The sequence below is a fragment of the Nerophis lumbriciformis genome, linkage group LG16, assembly GCF_033978685.3.
Source record: "Nerophis lumbriciformis linkage group LG16, RoL_Nlum_v2.1, whole genome shotgun sequence".
Classification (NCBI taxonomy): domain Eukaryota; kingdom Metazoa; phylum Chordata; class Actinopteri; order Syngnathiformes; family Syngnathidae; genus Nerophis; species Nerophis lumbriciformis.
Window position 1 is genome coordinate 29,404,599 of NC_084563.2, and position 18,044 is coordinate 29,422,642.

At 38.0% G+C, this 18,044-nt stretch overlaps 1 protein-coding gene across 5 annotated transcripts in view; it reads right to left on the reverse strand.

The window, feature by feature from the left end:
- The window catches only part of kdm4c (lysine (K)-specific demethylase 4C), a 123,524-nt gene that overhangs the window by 18,110 nt on the left and 87,370 nt on the right, over positions 1-18,044 (reverse strand). For all 5 annotated transcript variants that reach the window (XM_061976918.2, XM_061976919.2, XM_061976917.2 and 2 more), the window contains exons 15-17: positions 7,784-7,860; positions 4,239-4,294; positions 4,061-4,169 (exon numbers count right to left, since the gene is read on the reverse strand). In XM_061976918.2, the coding sequence (XP_061832902.1) occupies positions 4,061-4,169; positions 4,239-4,294; positions 7,784-7,860 (242 nt within the window). The remainder of the gene's footprint in view (positions 1-4,060; positions 4,170-4,238; positions 4,295-7,783; positions 7,861-18,044) is intronic.

An 18,044-nucleotide genomic window follows, 5' to 3' on the forward strand; every position in this document is an offset into this window, starting at 1 on the left:
GCTATGTTGTCTATTAGCATTATTGCTATGTTGTCTATTACCATTATTGCTATGTTGTCTATTACCATTATTGCTATGTTGTCTATTAGCATTATTGCTATGTTGTCTATTACCATTATTGCTATGTTGTCTATTACCATTATTGCTATGTTGTCTATTACCATTATTGCTATGTTGTCTATTACCATTGTTGCTATGTTGTCTATTACCATTGTTGCTATGTTGTCTATTACCATTATTGGTATGTTGTCTATTACCATTATTGCTATGTTGTCTATTACCATTATTGCTATGTTGTCTATTACCATTGTTGGTATATTCATTATTCCTACATTGTTAATACAAATGATTGTTACAGTGTAATAATTATTGTTACCTGTGATAATGCCACTATGATACAATATTTGTATTATAATTCTTAAACAAAGTAAGAGTGAAAGTCATGTGAATAATCACTGAATGGAGAACTGGGGGTGGGATTAAATAAATGATCTTCTTCCCACTCCCTTTCAGGCAAAACTGGACAATAATGCATTACATACTATACATTACCTTTTGCACTATATTAATTTATATTATTATATGTCGTCAACTTTGTACTTCTTTTTTTTTATGTCATTGCCTGAAATAAATAATTAATTAAAAAATGAAAATGAAAATTTTGGGAGAAAAAAAAAAATGTACTCCAAGTAATCTCAAATGATGTTAATTTAAATATTGTCTAATTATGCAAATATATATGATCAAACATTTAAACAATTTTTTCAATAGAAATAAATACTAATAATAATGATGTCGAAGAAAGTTATCCGTCAAATGGTGCAATGTAAAAGAGGCAATAGATTTCATGGTCAAATTGTGAAATTTACTGTGGTTTTTACAGCATTTTTCTCTAAATAAAAAAAACAGTACTTTTTTTTTACTGTAATAAACTGTGGTGCCGTTTTGGCATTTACAGTAATACACCAAAAAATATACACTTGTTGATTTGCGGTTAAAAAACAAAAACACATTTTACAGTAAAATTCTGGCTACATTTTGAGGTGAAATTATTGCAACTTAATATATATTTTTTTACATTTAAGTTTCTAAAAAATCTACTAATAAAATGCATAAAAAATGGTGTAATAATAGTATTGACAGTATACATAAACTGCCATGTGGCCCTCAGTGAAAACCACTTTGACACCTCTGCAGTAAGGAACCTCCATTTATTGTTCAAACTTTTCCCTTTAAAAACCATCCTATTATGCTTTGTCGTGCAAACGTTTCATCCTCCCATTTTGTGCCTGGCAGCACATCCATCTGTCTCTCGTGCTCATTCAGTCAACAAAGCAGTGTTGTCGCTAGCTACTGTGCTAAGTGCTACTTTCTGTGCCTTTTAGGCGTTTTGCACTTTTCTAGCTCATTATGAGTCCAAGGAAAGCAATGTGTGGTTTGAAACATTTAGGAAATATACATACAGTGTTGTCCACACTGCCTCCTCCCGCGCCCTTTCTCCCGTTGAAGATTAACCAACAAGGTAAAGTGGATTTTATGTTCTGTTTCTAATCATTGTAGTGACCTGGCTGTTAAAATTTAGGTAGGTTCGTGATTTCAAACTGTGAGTGCACCACATGGCTAGTGACATGTGTGTGTGCGTGTCGGCAGGGCGGCCGCGTACAAGGTGACAGTTTAGCTAATTGTTAACATGTTGGTATTAAATAGAACGTTGATTAGGGCTGGGCGATATGGCTGAAAACTGTATCACGATATACATTTTTTTAATATTGGTCGATATCAATAATTATGGATATTTTCCGCCACTCCCAGTCTGGGGAACGCTCTCCCTGACCACCTGAGGGCACCACAGGCTGTGGATGCTTTTAAAAAAGGCTTAAAAAACCCTTCTTTTTTTTAAAAAAGCCTTTTTTTTAGATATATGTATTTTTGTTTTTACATGCACTGTAGCATTGTTTGCTCAATGTAAAGTGCTTTTACAAATAAAATCTATTATTATTATTATATTGTAAATCCCACTTTCTTTATTTTCATGTCCATTTTGAGTGTCCCAATCAATAAAAAAATGTAAAATTCCATTCCGTTTTTTTGAGGTGGTCTAGTCATAACTTTTGTAGAACTCTATGGGACATTGTGACTTTTGGTATTAGTGTTTCTGGAAAAAAAAAAAGGGACCCAAACACACATACTGTACAGCAGATTTTTACAGTGTATATATAATTTATACACACATACACATTCTTTCTCTCAATGTGGCCCCCCTGAGTCACAATATTTGCCCAGCTCTGCTCTTGGCTCTTGTTTTCAGAGCAGCCAGCCCAAAACGCATGTGTCAGAAACATATGCGGAAGCAGCTTTTTACGTGATTATATATTGTATTGTTGGTGTTTATTACACTTTGCATTCATATTTTGCTGTCTTTTACATTTTTGTTGTGTTGTGTAAAATATACACAGCTATTGAAAAGCCAGTCTGAAAAGTAAAAGATGTTCATATGTTGTTTATATTCAGTGTTTTATTGTTCATAGTTAATATACCCAGTGCCTCCATGGAAATGCCCCCCTCTACACCTCCGCTCTGGACAGGCTAACCTCCTCCTACCTCCGAGGACTAAGCTCAGAACTATGGGAGACCGGGCATTCTGCTCTACCGCTCCCCGACTGTGGAACGCTCTCCCTGACCACCTGAGGGCACCACAGACTGTGGATGCTTTTTAAAAAAACTTTAAAAACCCTTCTTTTTTTTTAAAAAAGCCTTTTTTTAGATATATGTATTTATGTTTTTAAATGCACTGTAGCACCTTGAGGTTGTTTGCTCAATGTAAAGTGCTTTTACAAATAAAATCTATTATTATTATTATATTGTAAATCCCACTTTCTTTATTTTCATGTCCATTTTGGGTGTCCCAATCAGTAAAAAACTGTAAAATTCCATTCCGTTTTTTTGAGGTGGTCTAGTCATAATTTTTTTAGAACTCTATGGGACATTGTGACTTTTGGTATTAGTGTTTCTGGAAAAAAAGGGAACCAAACACACATACTGTACAGCAGATTTTTACAGTGTATATATAATTTATACACACATACACATTCTTTCTCTCAATGTGGCCCCCCTGAGTCAAAATATTTGCCCAGCTTTGCTTTTGGCTCTTGTTTTCAGAGCAGCCAGACCAAAACGCATGTGTCAGAAACATATGCGGAAGCAGCTTTTTACGTGATTATATATCGTATTGTTGGTGTTTATTACACTTTGCATTCATATTTTGCTGTATTTTACATTTTTGTTGTGTTGTGTAAAATATACACAGCTATTGAAAAGCCGGTCTGAAAAGTAAAAGATGTTCATATGTTGTTAATATTCAGTGTTTTATTGTTCATAGTTAATATACCCAGTGCCTCCATGGAAATGCCCCCCTCTACACCTCCGCTCTGGACAGGCTAACCTCCTCCTACCTCCAAGGACTAAGCTCAGAACTGTGGGGGACCGGGCTTTCTGCTCTGCCGCTCCCCGTCTGTGGAACGCTCTCCCTGACCACCTGAGGGCACCACAGACTGTGGATGCTTTTAAAAAAGGCTTAAAAAACCCTTCTTTTTTTAAAAAAAGCCTTTTTTTATATATATGTATTTTTGTTTTTAAATGCACTGTAGCACCTTGAGGTTGTTTGCTCAATGTAAAGTGCTTTTACAAATAAAATCTATTATTATTATTATATTGTAAATCCCACTTTCTTTATTTTCATGTCTATTTTGGTTGTCCCAATCAGTAAAAAACTGTAAAATTCCAGTCCGTTTTTTTGAGGTGGTCTATTCATAACTTTTGTAGAACTCTATGGGACATTGTGGCTTTTGGTATTAGTGATACTGGAAAAAAAGGGACCAAAACACACATACTGTACAGCAGGTTTTTACAGTGTAAACCACTTCAACTCTCGCACCCACCAGTGCTTAATTATCTGGCTTTGATGGCGGGCATGTTGGTCTCCCGCCACTAATTGGAGCTGTGAAGACTTCATTAATTAGACGCAGCCTGCAGCACTGCATGCCAGTAGAGAGCTGCTTACCAGTTTGTAGCGCTGCATGGGGATCATACTGGTGTCGATGGGACCCCGCTTGGCTTCGTTGCTGAACCTGGCCTCGGGCAGCGCCACCGCACACATGATGTGGGCCCACCTGACAAACACGGGATTCAGACACTCAAACATTTGCTCAGCTCGTCACACCACAGAAGAATTGTCTCACTTGTCGTTTTGGGTTTTCTTCAGCGCCCCGCCTCTGAGGTTACACAGACAGCATTCCTGAAGAAATATAGAGAGGGAGGTTTTAAACCAGGCTGCTTTCAAGTCTGTCCTCGGGAAAATGGTTTGGCGCTCGCTCATTCACTTTCAAAGGGCTTAAAGAGTTAGCGTTCTTGCTCGGCGTGTATCTAAGAAGGAGCACTGGCGGTGATTTAAGGCTTATTTTGTCAGGTAGCACGCCGCATGAACCACATCTTTGTGAGAGGTTCAAATATCTAAAGCTAGTGCTGTTTTGTATGAGGTGAAGGAATAGGCAAATCAAAAAAGCCATGCAGATATTGTATGTCGTATTTTCCAGACTATAAAGTCCATCGGTATATAAGCCACTAAATTCTTGAAGCACCAGACTATAAGTGGCAGATATATACGTTGTGAAATGAGTAATTTACACAGAAATATTCTGTAAAGGTTTATTCACATACCTTAATTGTTTCCAAATGAAGCAATGTAGTATCTGTTAGTCTACAAAATAACATGTACACCCCATTTGGTGGAAGATTACCGTATTTTCCAGACTACTAAAACATACTGGTATACAAGCCGCACCCATTAAATTCTAAAAGGATTTGCTTCCCAAATATTAGCCGCAACGGACTACAAGCCGCAGATATATCCATCCATCCATCCATTTTCTACCGCTTATTCCCTTCGGGGTCGCGGGGGGCGCTGGAGCCTATCTCAGCTACAATCAGGCGGAAGGCGGGGTACACCCTGGACAAGTGCCGCAGATATATACGTTGTGAAATTAGTTATTTACACAGAAATATTCTGAAAATGTTTATTTACATACCATAATTGTTTCCAAATGAAGCAATTTAGTATCTGTTAGTCTACAAAATAACATGCCCCCCCCCATTTGGTGGAAGATTACCATATTTTCCAGACTACAAAACATACTGGTATACAAGTTGCACCCACTAAATTCTAAAAGGATTTGTTTCCCATATGTTAGCCGCACCGGAATGTAAGTCACAGATATATATATACGTTGTGAAATTAGTTATTTACACAGAAATATTCTGTAAAGGTTTATTTACATACCATAATTGTTTCCAAATGAAGCAATGTAGTATCTGTTAGTCTACAAAATAACATGTACCCCCCCATTTGGTGGAAGATTACCGTATTTTCCAGACTACAAAACATGCTGGTATACAAGCTGCATCCACTAAATTCTAAAAGGATTTGTTTCCCATATGTTAGCCGCACCAGAATATAAGTCACCGATATATATACGTTGTAAAATTAGTTATTTACACAGAAATATTCTGTAAAGGTTTATTTACATACCATAATTGTTTCCAAATGAAGCAATGTAGTATCTGTTAGTCTACAAAATAACATGTACCCCCCCATTTGGTGGAAGATTACCGTATTTTCCAGACTACAAAACATACTGGTATACAAGCCGCACCCATTAAATTCTAAAAGGATTTGTTTCCCATATATTAGCCGCAACGGACTACAAGCCGCAGATATATCCATCCATCCATCCATTTCCTACCGCTTATTCCCTTCGGGGTCGCGGGGGGCGCTGGAGCCTATCTCAGCTACAATCGGGCGGAAGGCGGGGTACACCCTGGACAAGTGCCGCAGATATATACGTTGTGAAATTAGTTATTTACACAGAAATATTCTGAAAATGTTTATTTACATACCATAATTGTTTCCAAATGAAGCAATGTAGTATCTGTTAGTCTACAAAATAACATGCCCCCCCACCCCCATTTGGTGGAAGATTACCATATTTTCCAGACTACAAAACATACTGGTATACAAGCCGCACCCATTAAATTCTAAAAGGATTTGTTTCCTATATGTTAGCCGCACCGGAATATAAGTCACAGATATATATACGTTGTGAAATTAGTTAGTTACCCAGAAATATTCTGTAAAGGGTTATTTACATACCATAATTGTTTCCAAATAAAGCAATGTAGTATCTGTTAGTCTACAAAATAACATGCCCCCCCCCCCCCATTTGGTGGAAGATTACCATATTTTCCAGACTACAAAACATACTGGTATACAAGCCGCACCCATTAAATTCTAAAAGTATTTGTTTCCTATATGTTAGCCGCACCGGAATATAAGTCACAGATGTATGTACGTTGTGAAATTAGTTAGTTACCCAGAAATATTCTGTAAAGGGTTATTTACATACCATAATTGTTTCCAAATGAAGCAATGTAGCATCTATTAGTCTACAAAATAACATGTTTACCCCCCCCCCCCCATTTGGTGGAAGATTACCGTATTATCCAGACTACAAAACATACTGGTATACAAGCCGCACCCACTAAATTCTAAAAGGATTTGTTTCCCATATATAAGCCACACAAGTTGCAGATATATACGTTGTGAAATGAGTAATTAACACATACATATTCTATAAAGGTTTCTTTACATACCTTAATGGTTTCCAAATGAAGCAATGTAGTATCTGTTAGTCTACAAAATAACATGCCCCCCCCCAAAAAAAAATCCATGTGAGTAAAAACGCTATGGACGGCTAGAAGACGGAACAACACCAACACTTCGGGTTCAAACCACGAAATGGAAGGACCCTGCTGTGAGCAAACTCGTCCAAAAGATGGCGCCGTAGCACAAACAGTAACACACCTTTTTATGGTCTTCAGCAAAGAAAACTTCATAAATCAGCCGCACCGTTTTAAATACAGCCAGGTTGAAAGTAGCGGCTAATAGTCCGGAATTTAAAGTGCTTCACATGTTTAGAATTGCTCATTTGAAAATGAATAGGTAGACGGTTTAGTAAGTAAGAATAGTTTTAGTTATATAGTAAAACTTAGAAACGTTTCTTGGAGTGATGAATGAAGAATCCATACCAGTAGAACCGCTATGGACGGCTAAGCAAGTCAAACAACAATCTTACTTCCCGGTAGGAAGCTCAGTCTAAACAGAAACGCAGCACTACAGCACCAAAAGATGGCGCCATAACACAAACAATAACACAACTTTTCAGTGACTTTGCTTTTTCAACTATTTGCATTAGGAAAATCCATTAATTAGCCGCATGGTTTAAAGCGTAGGAAAAAATTAGCGGCTTATAGTCGGAATGTACGGTAATAGTATTGTTCCACATCTGACATATTGTACTGAAGTGTGGGTCTTAATTCAATCCAATCTTCAACTGTAAGACGCAATATTCAAACATATTCAAATCTAACAGAGTACAATTTTTTTTTTTTATTTTGTATAACGCACAGAGAAAAATTCCACAAAACAACATTAAAACAGGTAATAAGAAAATATACCGGTAATTATAAATTAAAAGGAACATGGTCGCTCTACCACCCGAGCCACGCTGTGCGAATAGGGGGAAGATATTACAAGTTAATACTTCTGATTTATTTTAACGTTGTATTTAATAGTGAGTGCATGAAATAAAATGGGACAGAGTGTTAGAAATGTTTGTTAAAAGGACATAAAGTGTCAACAAAGTGGGACATTTAAATAAAAGGTGCTTACCGCTGTGGAGACTCCCTCCACACATCGATCACAGGACCACTGATCACTGCTGTGGTCTGCAGCAACACCATAGCAACCTAAACGGGAGGCAGGTGGGATTGTTCAAACTACAACATACAGAAAACTACCTATATACAAACCCCAAAGGCAGTGAAGTTGTCACGTTGTGTAAATGGTAAATAAAAAGAGAATACAACAAATCCTTTTCAACTTATATTCAATTGAATAGACTGCAAAGACAAGATATTTCATGTTCACACTGGAAAACTTTGTTATTTTTCGCAAATATTAGCTCAATTGAAATGTTGATGCCTGCAAATATGTTTCAAAAAAGCTGGCACAAGTGGCAAAAAAGAGTGAGAAAGTTGAGGAATGCTAATCAAAGACTTATTTGGAACATCCCACAGGTGAACAGGCTAATTGGGAACAGGTGGGTGCCATGATTGGGTATAAAAGCAGATTCCATGAAATGCTCAGTCATTCACAAACAAGGACGGGGCGAGGGTCACCACTTTGTCAACAAATGCCTGAGCAAATTGTTTAAGAACAACATTTCTCAAGCAGCTATTGCAAGGAATTTAGGGATTTCACCATCTACGCTCTGCAATATCATCAAAAGCTTCAGAGAATCTGGAGAAATCACTGCACGTAAGCCATGATATCCCTCAGGCGGTACTGCATCAAAAAGTGATATCAGTGTGTAAAGGATACCACCACATGGTCTCAGGGACACTTCAGAAAACCACTGTCAGTAACTACAGTTGGTCGCTACATCTGTAAGTGCAAGTTAAAACTCTACTATACAAGGCCAAAGCCATTTATCAACAACACCCAGAAACGCTTCGCTGGGCCCGAGCTCATCTAAGATGGACTGATGCAAAGTGGGAAAGTGTTCTGTGGTCTGACTCGTCCACATTTCAAATGTTTTTTGGAAACTGTGGACATGGTGTCCCTCTGGACCAAAGAGGAAAAGAACCATCCGGACTGTTTTAGGGTGAAAGTGTAAAAGGCAGCATGTGTGATGGTATGGGGGTGTATTAGTGGCCAAGACATGGGTAACTTACACATCTGTGAAGGCACCATTAATGCCGAAAGGTACATACAGCTTTTGGAGCAACATATGTTGCCATCCAAGCAACATTACCATGGACGCCCCTGCTTATTTCAGCAAGACGATGCCAAGCCACGTGTTACAACAGCGTGGCTTCGTAGTAAAAGAGTGTGGGTACTAGACTGGCCTGCCTGTGGCACAACATGGTCACACTATTGTCTCCACAGGGTTGATACAACAGTGTGACCATGTTGTACCACAGGGTTGATACAACAGTGTGACCATGTTGACCATGTTGTACCACAGGGTTGATACAACAGTGTGACCATGTTGTGCCACAGGGTTGATACAACAATGTGACCATGTTGGACCAAAGGGTTGAGACAACAATGTGACCATGTTGTACCACAGGGTTGATACAACAATGTGACCATGTTGTACCACAGGGTTGATACAATAGTGTGACAAAGTTGTACCACAGGGTTGATACAACAGTGTGACCATGTTGAACCACAGTGTTGATACAACAGTGTGACCATGTTGTACCACAGGGTTGATACAACAGTGTGACCATGTTGTACCACAGGGTTGAGACAACAATGTGACCATGTTGTACCACAGGGTTGAGACAACAATGTGACCATGTTGTACCACAGGGTTGATACAACAGTGTGACAAAGTTGTACCACAGGGTTGATACAACAATGTGACCATGTTGTACCACAGGGTTGATACAACAATGTGACCATGTTGTACCACAGGGTTGAGACAACAATGTGACCATGTTGTACCACAGGGTTGATACAACAGTGTGACAAAGTTGTACCACAGGGTTGATACAACAATGTGACCATGTTGTACCACAGGGTTGATACAACAATGTGACCATGTTGTACCACAGGGGTGATACAACAATGTGACCATGTTGTACCACAGGGTTGATACAACAATGTGACCATGTTGTACCACAGGGTTGATACAACAATGTGACCATGTTGTACCACAGGGTTGATACAACAATGTGACCATGTTGTACCACAGGGTTGATACAACAGTGTGACAAAGTTGTACCACAGGGTTGATACAACAATGTGACCATGTTGTACCACAGGGTTGATACAACAATGTGACCATGTTGTACCACAGGGTTGATACAACAGTGTGACAAAGTTGTACCACAGGGTTGATACAACAGTGTGACCATGTTGAACCACAGTGTTGATACAACAGTGTGACCATGTTGTACCACAGGGTTGATACAACAGTGTGACCATGTTGTACCACCGGGTTGATACAACAATGTGACCATGTTGTACCACAGGGTTGATACAACAGTGTGACAAAGTTGTACCACAGGGTTGATACAACAGTGTGACCATGTTGAACCACAGTGTTGATACAACAGTGTGACCATGTTGTACCACAGGGTTGATACAACAGTGTGACAAAGTTGTACCACAGGGTTGATACAACAATGTGACCATGTTGTACCACAGGGTTGATACAACAATGTGACCATGTTGTACCACAGGGTTGAGACAACAATGTGACCATGTTGTACCACAGGGTTGATACAACAGTGTGACAAAGTTGTACCACAGGGTTGATACAACAATGTGACCATGTTGTACCACAGGGTTGATACAACAATGTGACCATGTTGTACCACAGGGTTGATACAACAATGTGACCATGTTGTACCACAGGGTTGATACAACAATGTGACCATGTTGTACCACAGGGTTGATACAACAGTGTAATGTGACCATGTTGTACCACAGGGTTGATACAACAATGTGACCATGTTGTACCACAGGGTTGATACAACAATGTGACCATGTTGTACCACAGAGTTGATACAACAATGTGACCATGTTGTACCACAGGGTTGATACAACAATGTGACCATGTTGTACCAAAGGGTTGATACAACAATGTGACCATGTTGTACCACAGGGTTGATACAACAATGTGACCATGTTGTACCACAGGGTTGATACAACAATGTGACCATGTTGTACCACATGGTTGAGACAACAATGTGACCATGTTGTACCACAGGGTTGATACAACAATGTGACCATGTTGTGCCACAGGGTTGATACAACAATGTGACCATGTTGTACCACAGGGTTGAGACAACAGTGTGACCATGTTGTACCACAGGGTTGACTACAAGGATTCTTTACACCTTCAAATATTAGTAGACTCTCAAGATGGCGTGCCTTTAAATTCCCTTATCCCCATGTTTTAAATGTCTGTGTACATTTGTATGCTCCTGGCTAACTCGTCTTTCGGTTTTTGAGCGGAAAGCGGGTGAAAAAAACAAAAACGTCCCACTTAATGGGAATGTCTTGTGTGGTATCAGTGTGCCGTTTACCAAAAACAAAACACTTGATAGCAAATCGAAAGCCAATTGCCAGACAGAGACAGAAGAAAATAGACGTGGTTTCCCCAGATATTGAAGAAAAAAGCCATTGTTGTACAATCAGCCTGGATCAATGACATGGGAGTGTGTGTATACCATGTGTGCTCATTTCATCTTTAAATAACTTCACCTTCATTCCAAATGATTCTCTTTGGTCGTCATGATAAAAGTAGCTCTGCAATAGTGACAACAACCAAAGATCAAGTAATATGACAGGATGGTAATAATGCTGGACCAGCCTAGACACATTTTCTACCATTTTCAATGCAAACACACAAAAACAATGTTTTATACAAGATCTTAAAAGAGTAATTACACCCCTGACATTTAATCAATCTTTTATATTCAAGGAAATCTTCTGAAGGGACAAGAAAACATAGATATAATTCAGAGTAGTCTTTGTACAGCTTGTACAGCAGTATATGTACAAAACTCAATTGAATAGACTGCAAAAACAAGATATTTCATGTTCACACTGAGAAACTATTTTTTGTTGTTGCAAATAATCATTAACTTAGAATTTAATGGCAGCAACACATTGCAAAAAAGTTGTCATCCAAGCAACGTCATCATGGACGCCCCTGCTTATTTCAGCAAGACAATGCCAAGCCACGTGTTACAACAGCGTGGCTTCATAGTAAAAGAGTGCGGGTACTAGACTGGCCTGCCTGTAGTCCAGACATTGAAAATGTGTGAAGGCTAAAATATGAGAAGGGAGACTGTTGAACAACTTAAGCTGTACATCAAGCAAGAATGGGAAAGAATTCCACTTCAAAAATGTGTCTCCTCAGTTCCCAAACCTTTACTGAGTGTTGTTAAAAGGAAAGGCCATGTAACACACTGGTAAAAATGCCTTTTTTGCAATGTGTTGCTGCCATTAAATTCTAAGTTCATGATTATTTGCAAAAAATAACAAAGTTTCTCAGTGTGAACATGAAATATCTTGTCTTTGCAGTCTATTCAATTGAATATAAGTTGAAAAGGATTTGTTGTATTCTTTTTTATTGACCATTTACACAACCTGACAACTTCACTGCTTTTGGCTTTTGTATTACAGTATCTGTAAAGTATTATTTCATGATTTGTTTGTACACAGCTAGCCAGACAGCACTAAACATAAGTTTACAGTATTTATGATATTGACCCTGGAACTAATATATTTACAATAGGAAATGATTTAGTTCATCCCTTCAATAAAGCCATTTATTGGAGCAGTGATGACGTGTAAGAGACACTTCTTGCTAGAAAAAGGTCATGGAGCATGAAGAAAAGAGCAGACTGACTGGGAGAAATGTGTACATAAACTAGATGAGGTGTGAATGCTCCAATGCTGAAGTTGAAGTGAAATGCTGACAGAATGTAGTATGAATGTAAGAATACGGTAGTTTGAATGTTGGAATGGTTTGAATGTTGAAAAGTTTACATTTCCAGGAAAACTGGAATTTGGTTTGGAACTTGGGAAAGTGTTAGTTTGAATGTCCAGGATGAGTGGAATATGTTGATGTTGGAACGGTTTGAATAGGTTGAAAAATGTGGGAATTGTGCAACTTGGAAAAATGTCTCATTCATTTCAATGGGAACTTCCTGGAAATTTAGGAATTTGGGGGGAAAGCGGGAGTTTTTTTGAAAATGTAAAAAAATGTGAATGTTCCGAATGAGTTGAAATGGTTGATGTTGGAATATTTCAACATCGGTCGAGAAATGTTGTAGTAGTAGTAACATTTTTGATTGTGAAAAAGGTACTAAGGAATTTCTGGAATTTCAGGAAAACCGGGAATTTTAGTTTTTTTGTTCTGATTAAGAGGAATGCTTTGACGGTTGAAGCGGGTTCAAAAATGTGGGAGTAGTCGTCGACAGAAAAAGGGTCAAAAAAGGGTTAGAAAAAACGGGAATTTTGGGAATTCCTGGAATTTTTTGAACTTTTAAAAATGAAAGTCTGAATGTCCAGGATGAGTGGAATATGTTGAAGGTGGAATGGTTTGAATAGGTTGAAAAATGTGGGAATTGTGCACCTTGGAAAAATGTCCCATTCATTTCAATGGGAACTTCCTGGAAATTTGGGAATTTCGGGAAAAGCGGGAATTTTTTAAAAATGTAAACAAATTTGAATGTTCTGAATTAATTGAAATGGTTGGTGTTGGAATCTTTCAAAATCAGTTGAGAAATGTTGAAGTAGTAACATTTTTAAACGTGAAAACAGTATTAAGGAATTCCTGGAATTTTAGGAAAACCAAGAATTGATGTTTTTTTGTTCTGATTAAGAGGAATGCTTTGACGGTTGAAGTGGGTTAAAAAATGTGGGAGTAGTCGTAGGCAGAAAAAAGGGTCAAAAAAGGGTTTGAAAAAACTGAAATTTTGGGGATTCCTGGAATTTTTTTGAACTTGTAAAAATGAAAGTTTGAATGTCCAGGATGAGTGGAATATGTTGAAGGTGGAATGGTTTGAATAGGTTGAAAAATGTGGGAATTGTGCACCTTGGAAAAATGTCCCATTCATTTCAATGGGAACTTCCTGGAAATTTCAGGAAAAGCGGGAATTTTTTTGAAATGTTAAAAAACGTGAATGTTCTTAATATTTGGTGTTGGAATCTTTCAAAATCGGTCGAGAAATTTTGAAATAGTAACATTTTTAATTGTGAAAAAGGTATTAAGGAATTCCTGGAATTTCAGGAAAACCGAGAATTTTACCAGTTCGAAAAACAACTTAGTTTTTTCTGGTGTGATTAAGAGGAATGCATTTGACGGTTGAAGTGGGTTCAAAAATGTGGGAGGAGGAGTCGACAGAAAAAATGGACAAAAAAGGGTTTGAAAAAACGGGAATCTTGGGAATTCCTGGAATTTTTTTGAAGTTGTAAAAATAAAAGTTTGAATGTCCAGGATGAGTGGAATGTGTTGAAGGTGGAACGGTTTGAATAGGTTGAAAAATGTGGGAATTGTGCACCTTGGAAAAATGTCCCATTCATTTCAATGGGAACTTCCTGGAAATTTGTGAATTTCGGGAAAAGCGGGAATTTTTTAAAAATGTATACAAATTTGAATGTTCTGAATGAGTTGAAATGGTTGGTGTTGGAATCTTTCAAAATCAGTCGAGAAATGTTGAAGTAGTAACATTTTTAATCGTGAAAACAGTATTAAGGAATTCCTGGAATTTTAGGAAAACCGGGAATTTTAGTTTTTTTGTTCTGATTAAGAGGAATGCTTTGACGGTTGAAGTGGGTTCAAAAATGTGGGAGTAGTCGTAGACAGAAAAAAGGGTCAAAAAAGGGTTTGAAAAAACTGAAATTTTGGGAATTCCTGGAATTTTTTTGAACTTGTAAAAATGAAAGTTTGAATGTCCAGGTTGAGTGGAATAAGTTGAAGGTGGAATGGTTTGAATAGGTTGAAAAATGTGGGAATTGTGCACCTTGGAAAAATGACCCATTCATTTTAATGGGAACTTCCTAGGAAATTTGGGAATTTCGGGAAAAGCGGGAATTTATTTGAAAATGTGGAAAAAAATGTGAATGTTCTGAATGAGTTGAAATGGTTGGTGTTGGAATCTTTCAACTTCGGTCGAGAAATGTTGAAGTAGTAACATTTTTAATTGTGAAAAAGGTATTAAGGAATTCCTGTAATTTCAGGTAAACCGTGAATTTGAGTTTTGTTCTGATTAAGAGGAATGCTTTGACGGTTGAAAAAAAATGTGTGGGGAGGAGTCGACAGAAAAAAGGGTCAAAAAGGGTTTGAAAAAACGGGTATTTTGTGAATTCCTGGAATTTTTTTGAACTTGTAAAAATGAAAGTTTGAATGTCCAGGATGAGTGGAATATGTTCAAGGTGGAATAGTTTGAATAGGTTGAAAAATGTGGGTATTGTCCACCTTGGAAAAATGTCCCATTCATTTCAATGGGAACTTCCTGGAAATTTGGGAATTTTAGGAAAAGCGGGAATTTTTTGGAAATGTTAAAAAAAATGTGAATGTTCTGAATAGTTGGTGTTGGAATCTTTCAAAATCGGCCGGGAAATGTTGAAGTAGTAACATTTTTAATTGGGAAAAAGGTATTAAGGAATTCCTGGAATTTCAGGAAAACCGGGAATTTTACCAGTTCGAAAAACAACTTAGTTCTTTCTGGTGTGATTAAGAGGAATGCTTTGACGGTTGAAGTGGGTTCAAAAATATGGGAGGAGTAGTCGACAGAAAAAAGGGTCAAAAAAGGGTTTGAAAAAACGGGAATTTTGGGAATTCCTGAAATTTTTTCTGAACTTGTAAAAATGAAAGTTTGAATGTCCAGGATGAGTGGAATATGTTGAAGGTGGAATAGTTTGAATAGGTTGAAAAATGTGGGAATTGTGCACCTTGGAAAAATGTCCCATTCATTTCAATGGGAACTTCCTGGAAATTTGGGAATTTCGGGAAAAGTGGGAATTTTTCTGAAAATGTAACAAAATGTGAATGGAATCTTTCAAAATCAGTCGAGAAATGTTGAAGTAGCAACATTTTTAATCGTGAAAAGGGTATTAAGGAATTCCTGGAATTTTAGGGAAACCGGGAATTTTAGTTTTTTTGTTCTGATTAAGAGGAATGCTTTGACGGTTGAAGTGGGTTCAAAAATGTGGGAGTAGTCGTAGACAGAAAAAAAGGTCAAAAAAGGGTTTGAAAAAACTGAAATTTTGGGAATTCCTGGAATTTTGGAAATTTTAGGAAAAGCGGGAATTTTTTGGAAATGTTAAAAAAAATGTGAATGTTCTTAATATTTGGTGTTGGAATCTTTCAAAATCGGTCGAGAAATTTTGAAGTAGTAACATTTTTAATTGTGAAGAAGGTATTAAGGAATTCCTGGAATTTCAGGAAAACCGGGAATTTTACCAGTTCAAAAAACAACTTAGTTCTTTCTGGTGTGATTAAGAGGAATGCTTTGACGGTTGAAGTGGGTTCAAAAATGTGGGAGGAGGAGTCGACAGAAAAAAGGGACAAAAAAGGGTTTAAAAAAACGGGAATTTGGGGAATTCCTGGAATTTTTTTTAAGTTGTAAAAATAAAAGTTTGAATGTCCAGGATGAGTGGACTATGTTGAAGGTGGAACAGTTTGAATAGGTTGAAAAATGTGGGAATGATGGAAGTTTGAAAAATGGCCAATTCATTTTGAATGGGAAAAATGTCCCGGAAAACCTGGAATTCTGGGAAATCTGGGAATGTTTGGAAATGGTCAAGGGAAAGCCTGCGATTCCCGAATAGGCTGAACAGTTTGAAGTGGGAACGTTTTGAATCAGATGACAAACATGGAAGGTAGAGGGCCCCAAAATGCAGATAAGAGGAATAAATAGAATCATTTTGGTGTAGGAAAGCATGTGTGAATGCTGCAAAAGCAAGGAGGAAGTAAAGCTCCATGTTAGTCTGATGTGTTTGTCATCTACATTTCAAAGCTGTCTTTGCGTGACAAACCCCAAGTGCCCTCCAAATCCAAAGCTGCCAGGACAATATGCTTCCATTCAGCCTTTGTCACCACACGGCACAGCAGAAACATCAACAGTAGGAATGTTGTGATCCACGTCCTGGGCTCCACAAGGCGGGACAAAAGTGTCATGTAGAGAAAGAAGTGTTGGTGGTCTCGCAGATGAACAACAACAATTGCCATACAGTGTGAGAGTCAGACCAATGTGATGTCATTCAAAGAGAGCTGCGGTCACAATGTAACCACCAGAGACATTATTTAAAGACAACTTGCTGTCTGACTGACTATTGTTGTCTTCACATGCAGGGATCATTTGGACCTGATCACAAGGACTTATGATTCTACCACATATGGAGGATGTGAACATTTAACACATATATATATATATACTGAAGAAAAATAGGCCGTGTAATAAGGTGGTGATTTGTCCAGGGTGTACCCGCCTTCTGCCCGAATGCAGCTGAGATAGGCTCCAGCACCCTCCCTCACCCTAAAAGGGACAAGCAGTAGAAAATGGAAGGATGGATGAACAAAAATATAAAGGCAAGACTTTTGTTTTTCCTCCCATTTTTCATGAGTTGAACTGAGAGAAGTCAAATGTTGACTATAAGAGACCCGCTTCTCTCAAATATTGTTCACAAATCTGTGATAATCCATCCCACCTCACAGGTGTGACACATCAAGGTGCTGATTAAACAGCATGACGAGGCCTCTCTGAAAGGTTTTATCACACAGCACAATGCCACTGATGCGTCACATTTTGAGGGAGCGTGCAGTCGGCGTGTTGACTGCAGGAATGTCCACCAGAGCTGTTGTCCGTCTATGGAATGTTCCATTTCTCTACCATAAGTCGTCTCCAAAGGCCTTTCAGAGAATTTGGCAGTACATCCAGCCGGCCTCACAATTGCAGACCACATGTAAGAAATGCTCACTAACACAGGTTTACAAACCCCGTTTCCATATGAGTTGGGAAATTGTGTTAGATGTAAATATAAACGGAATACAATGATTTGCAAATCCTTTTCAAGCCATATTCAGTTGAATATGCTACAAACACAACATATTTGATGTTCAAACTCATAAACTTTGGGTTTTTTTTGCAAATAATAATTAACTTAGAATTTCATGGCTGCAACACGTGCCAAAGTAGTTGGGAAAGGGCATGTTCACCACTGTGTTACATGGCCTTTCCTTATAACAACACTCGGTAAACGAGGAGACACATTTTTGAAGCTTCTCAGGTGGAATTCTTTCCCATTCTTGCTTAATGTACAGCTTAAGTTGTTCAACAGTCCGGGGGTCTGCGTTGTGCTATTTTAGGTTTCATCATGCACCACACATTTTCAAATGGGA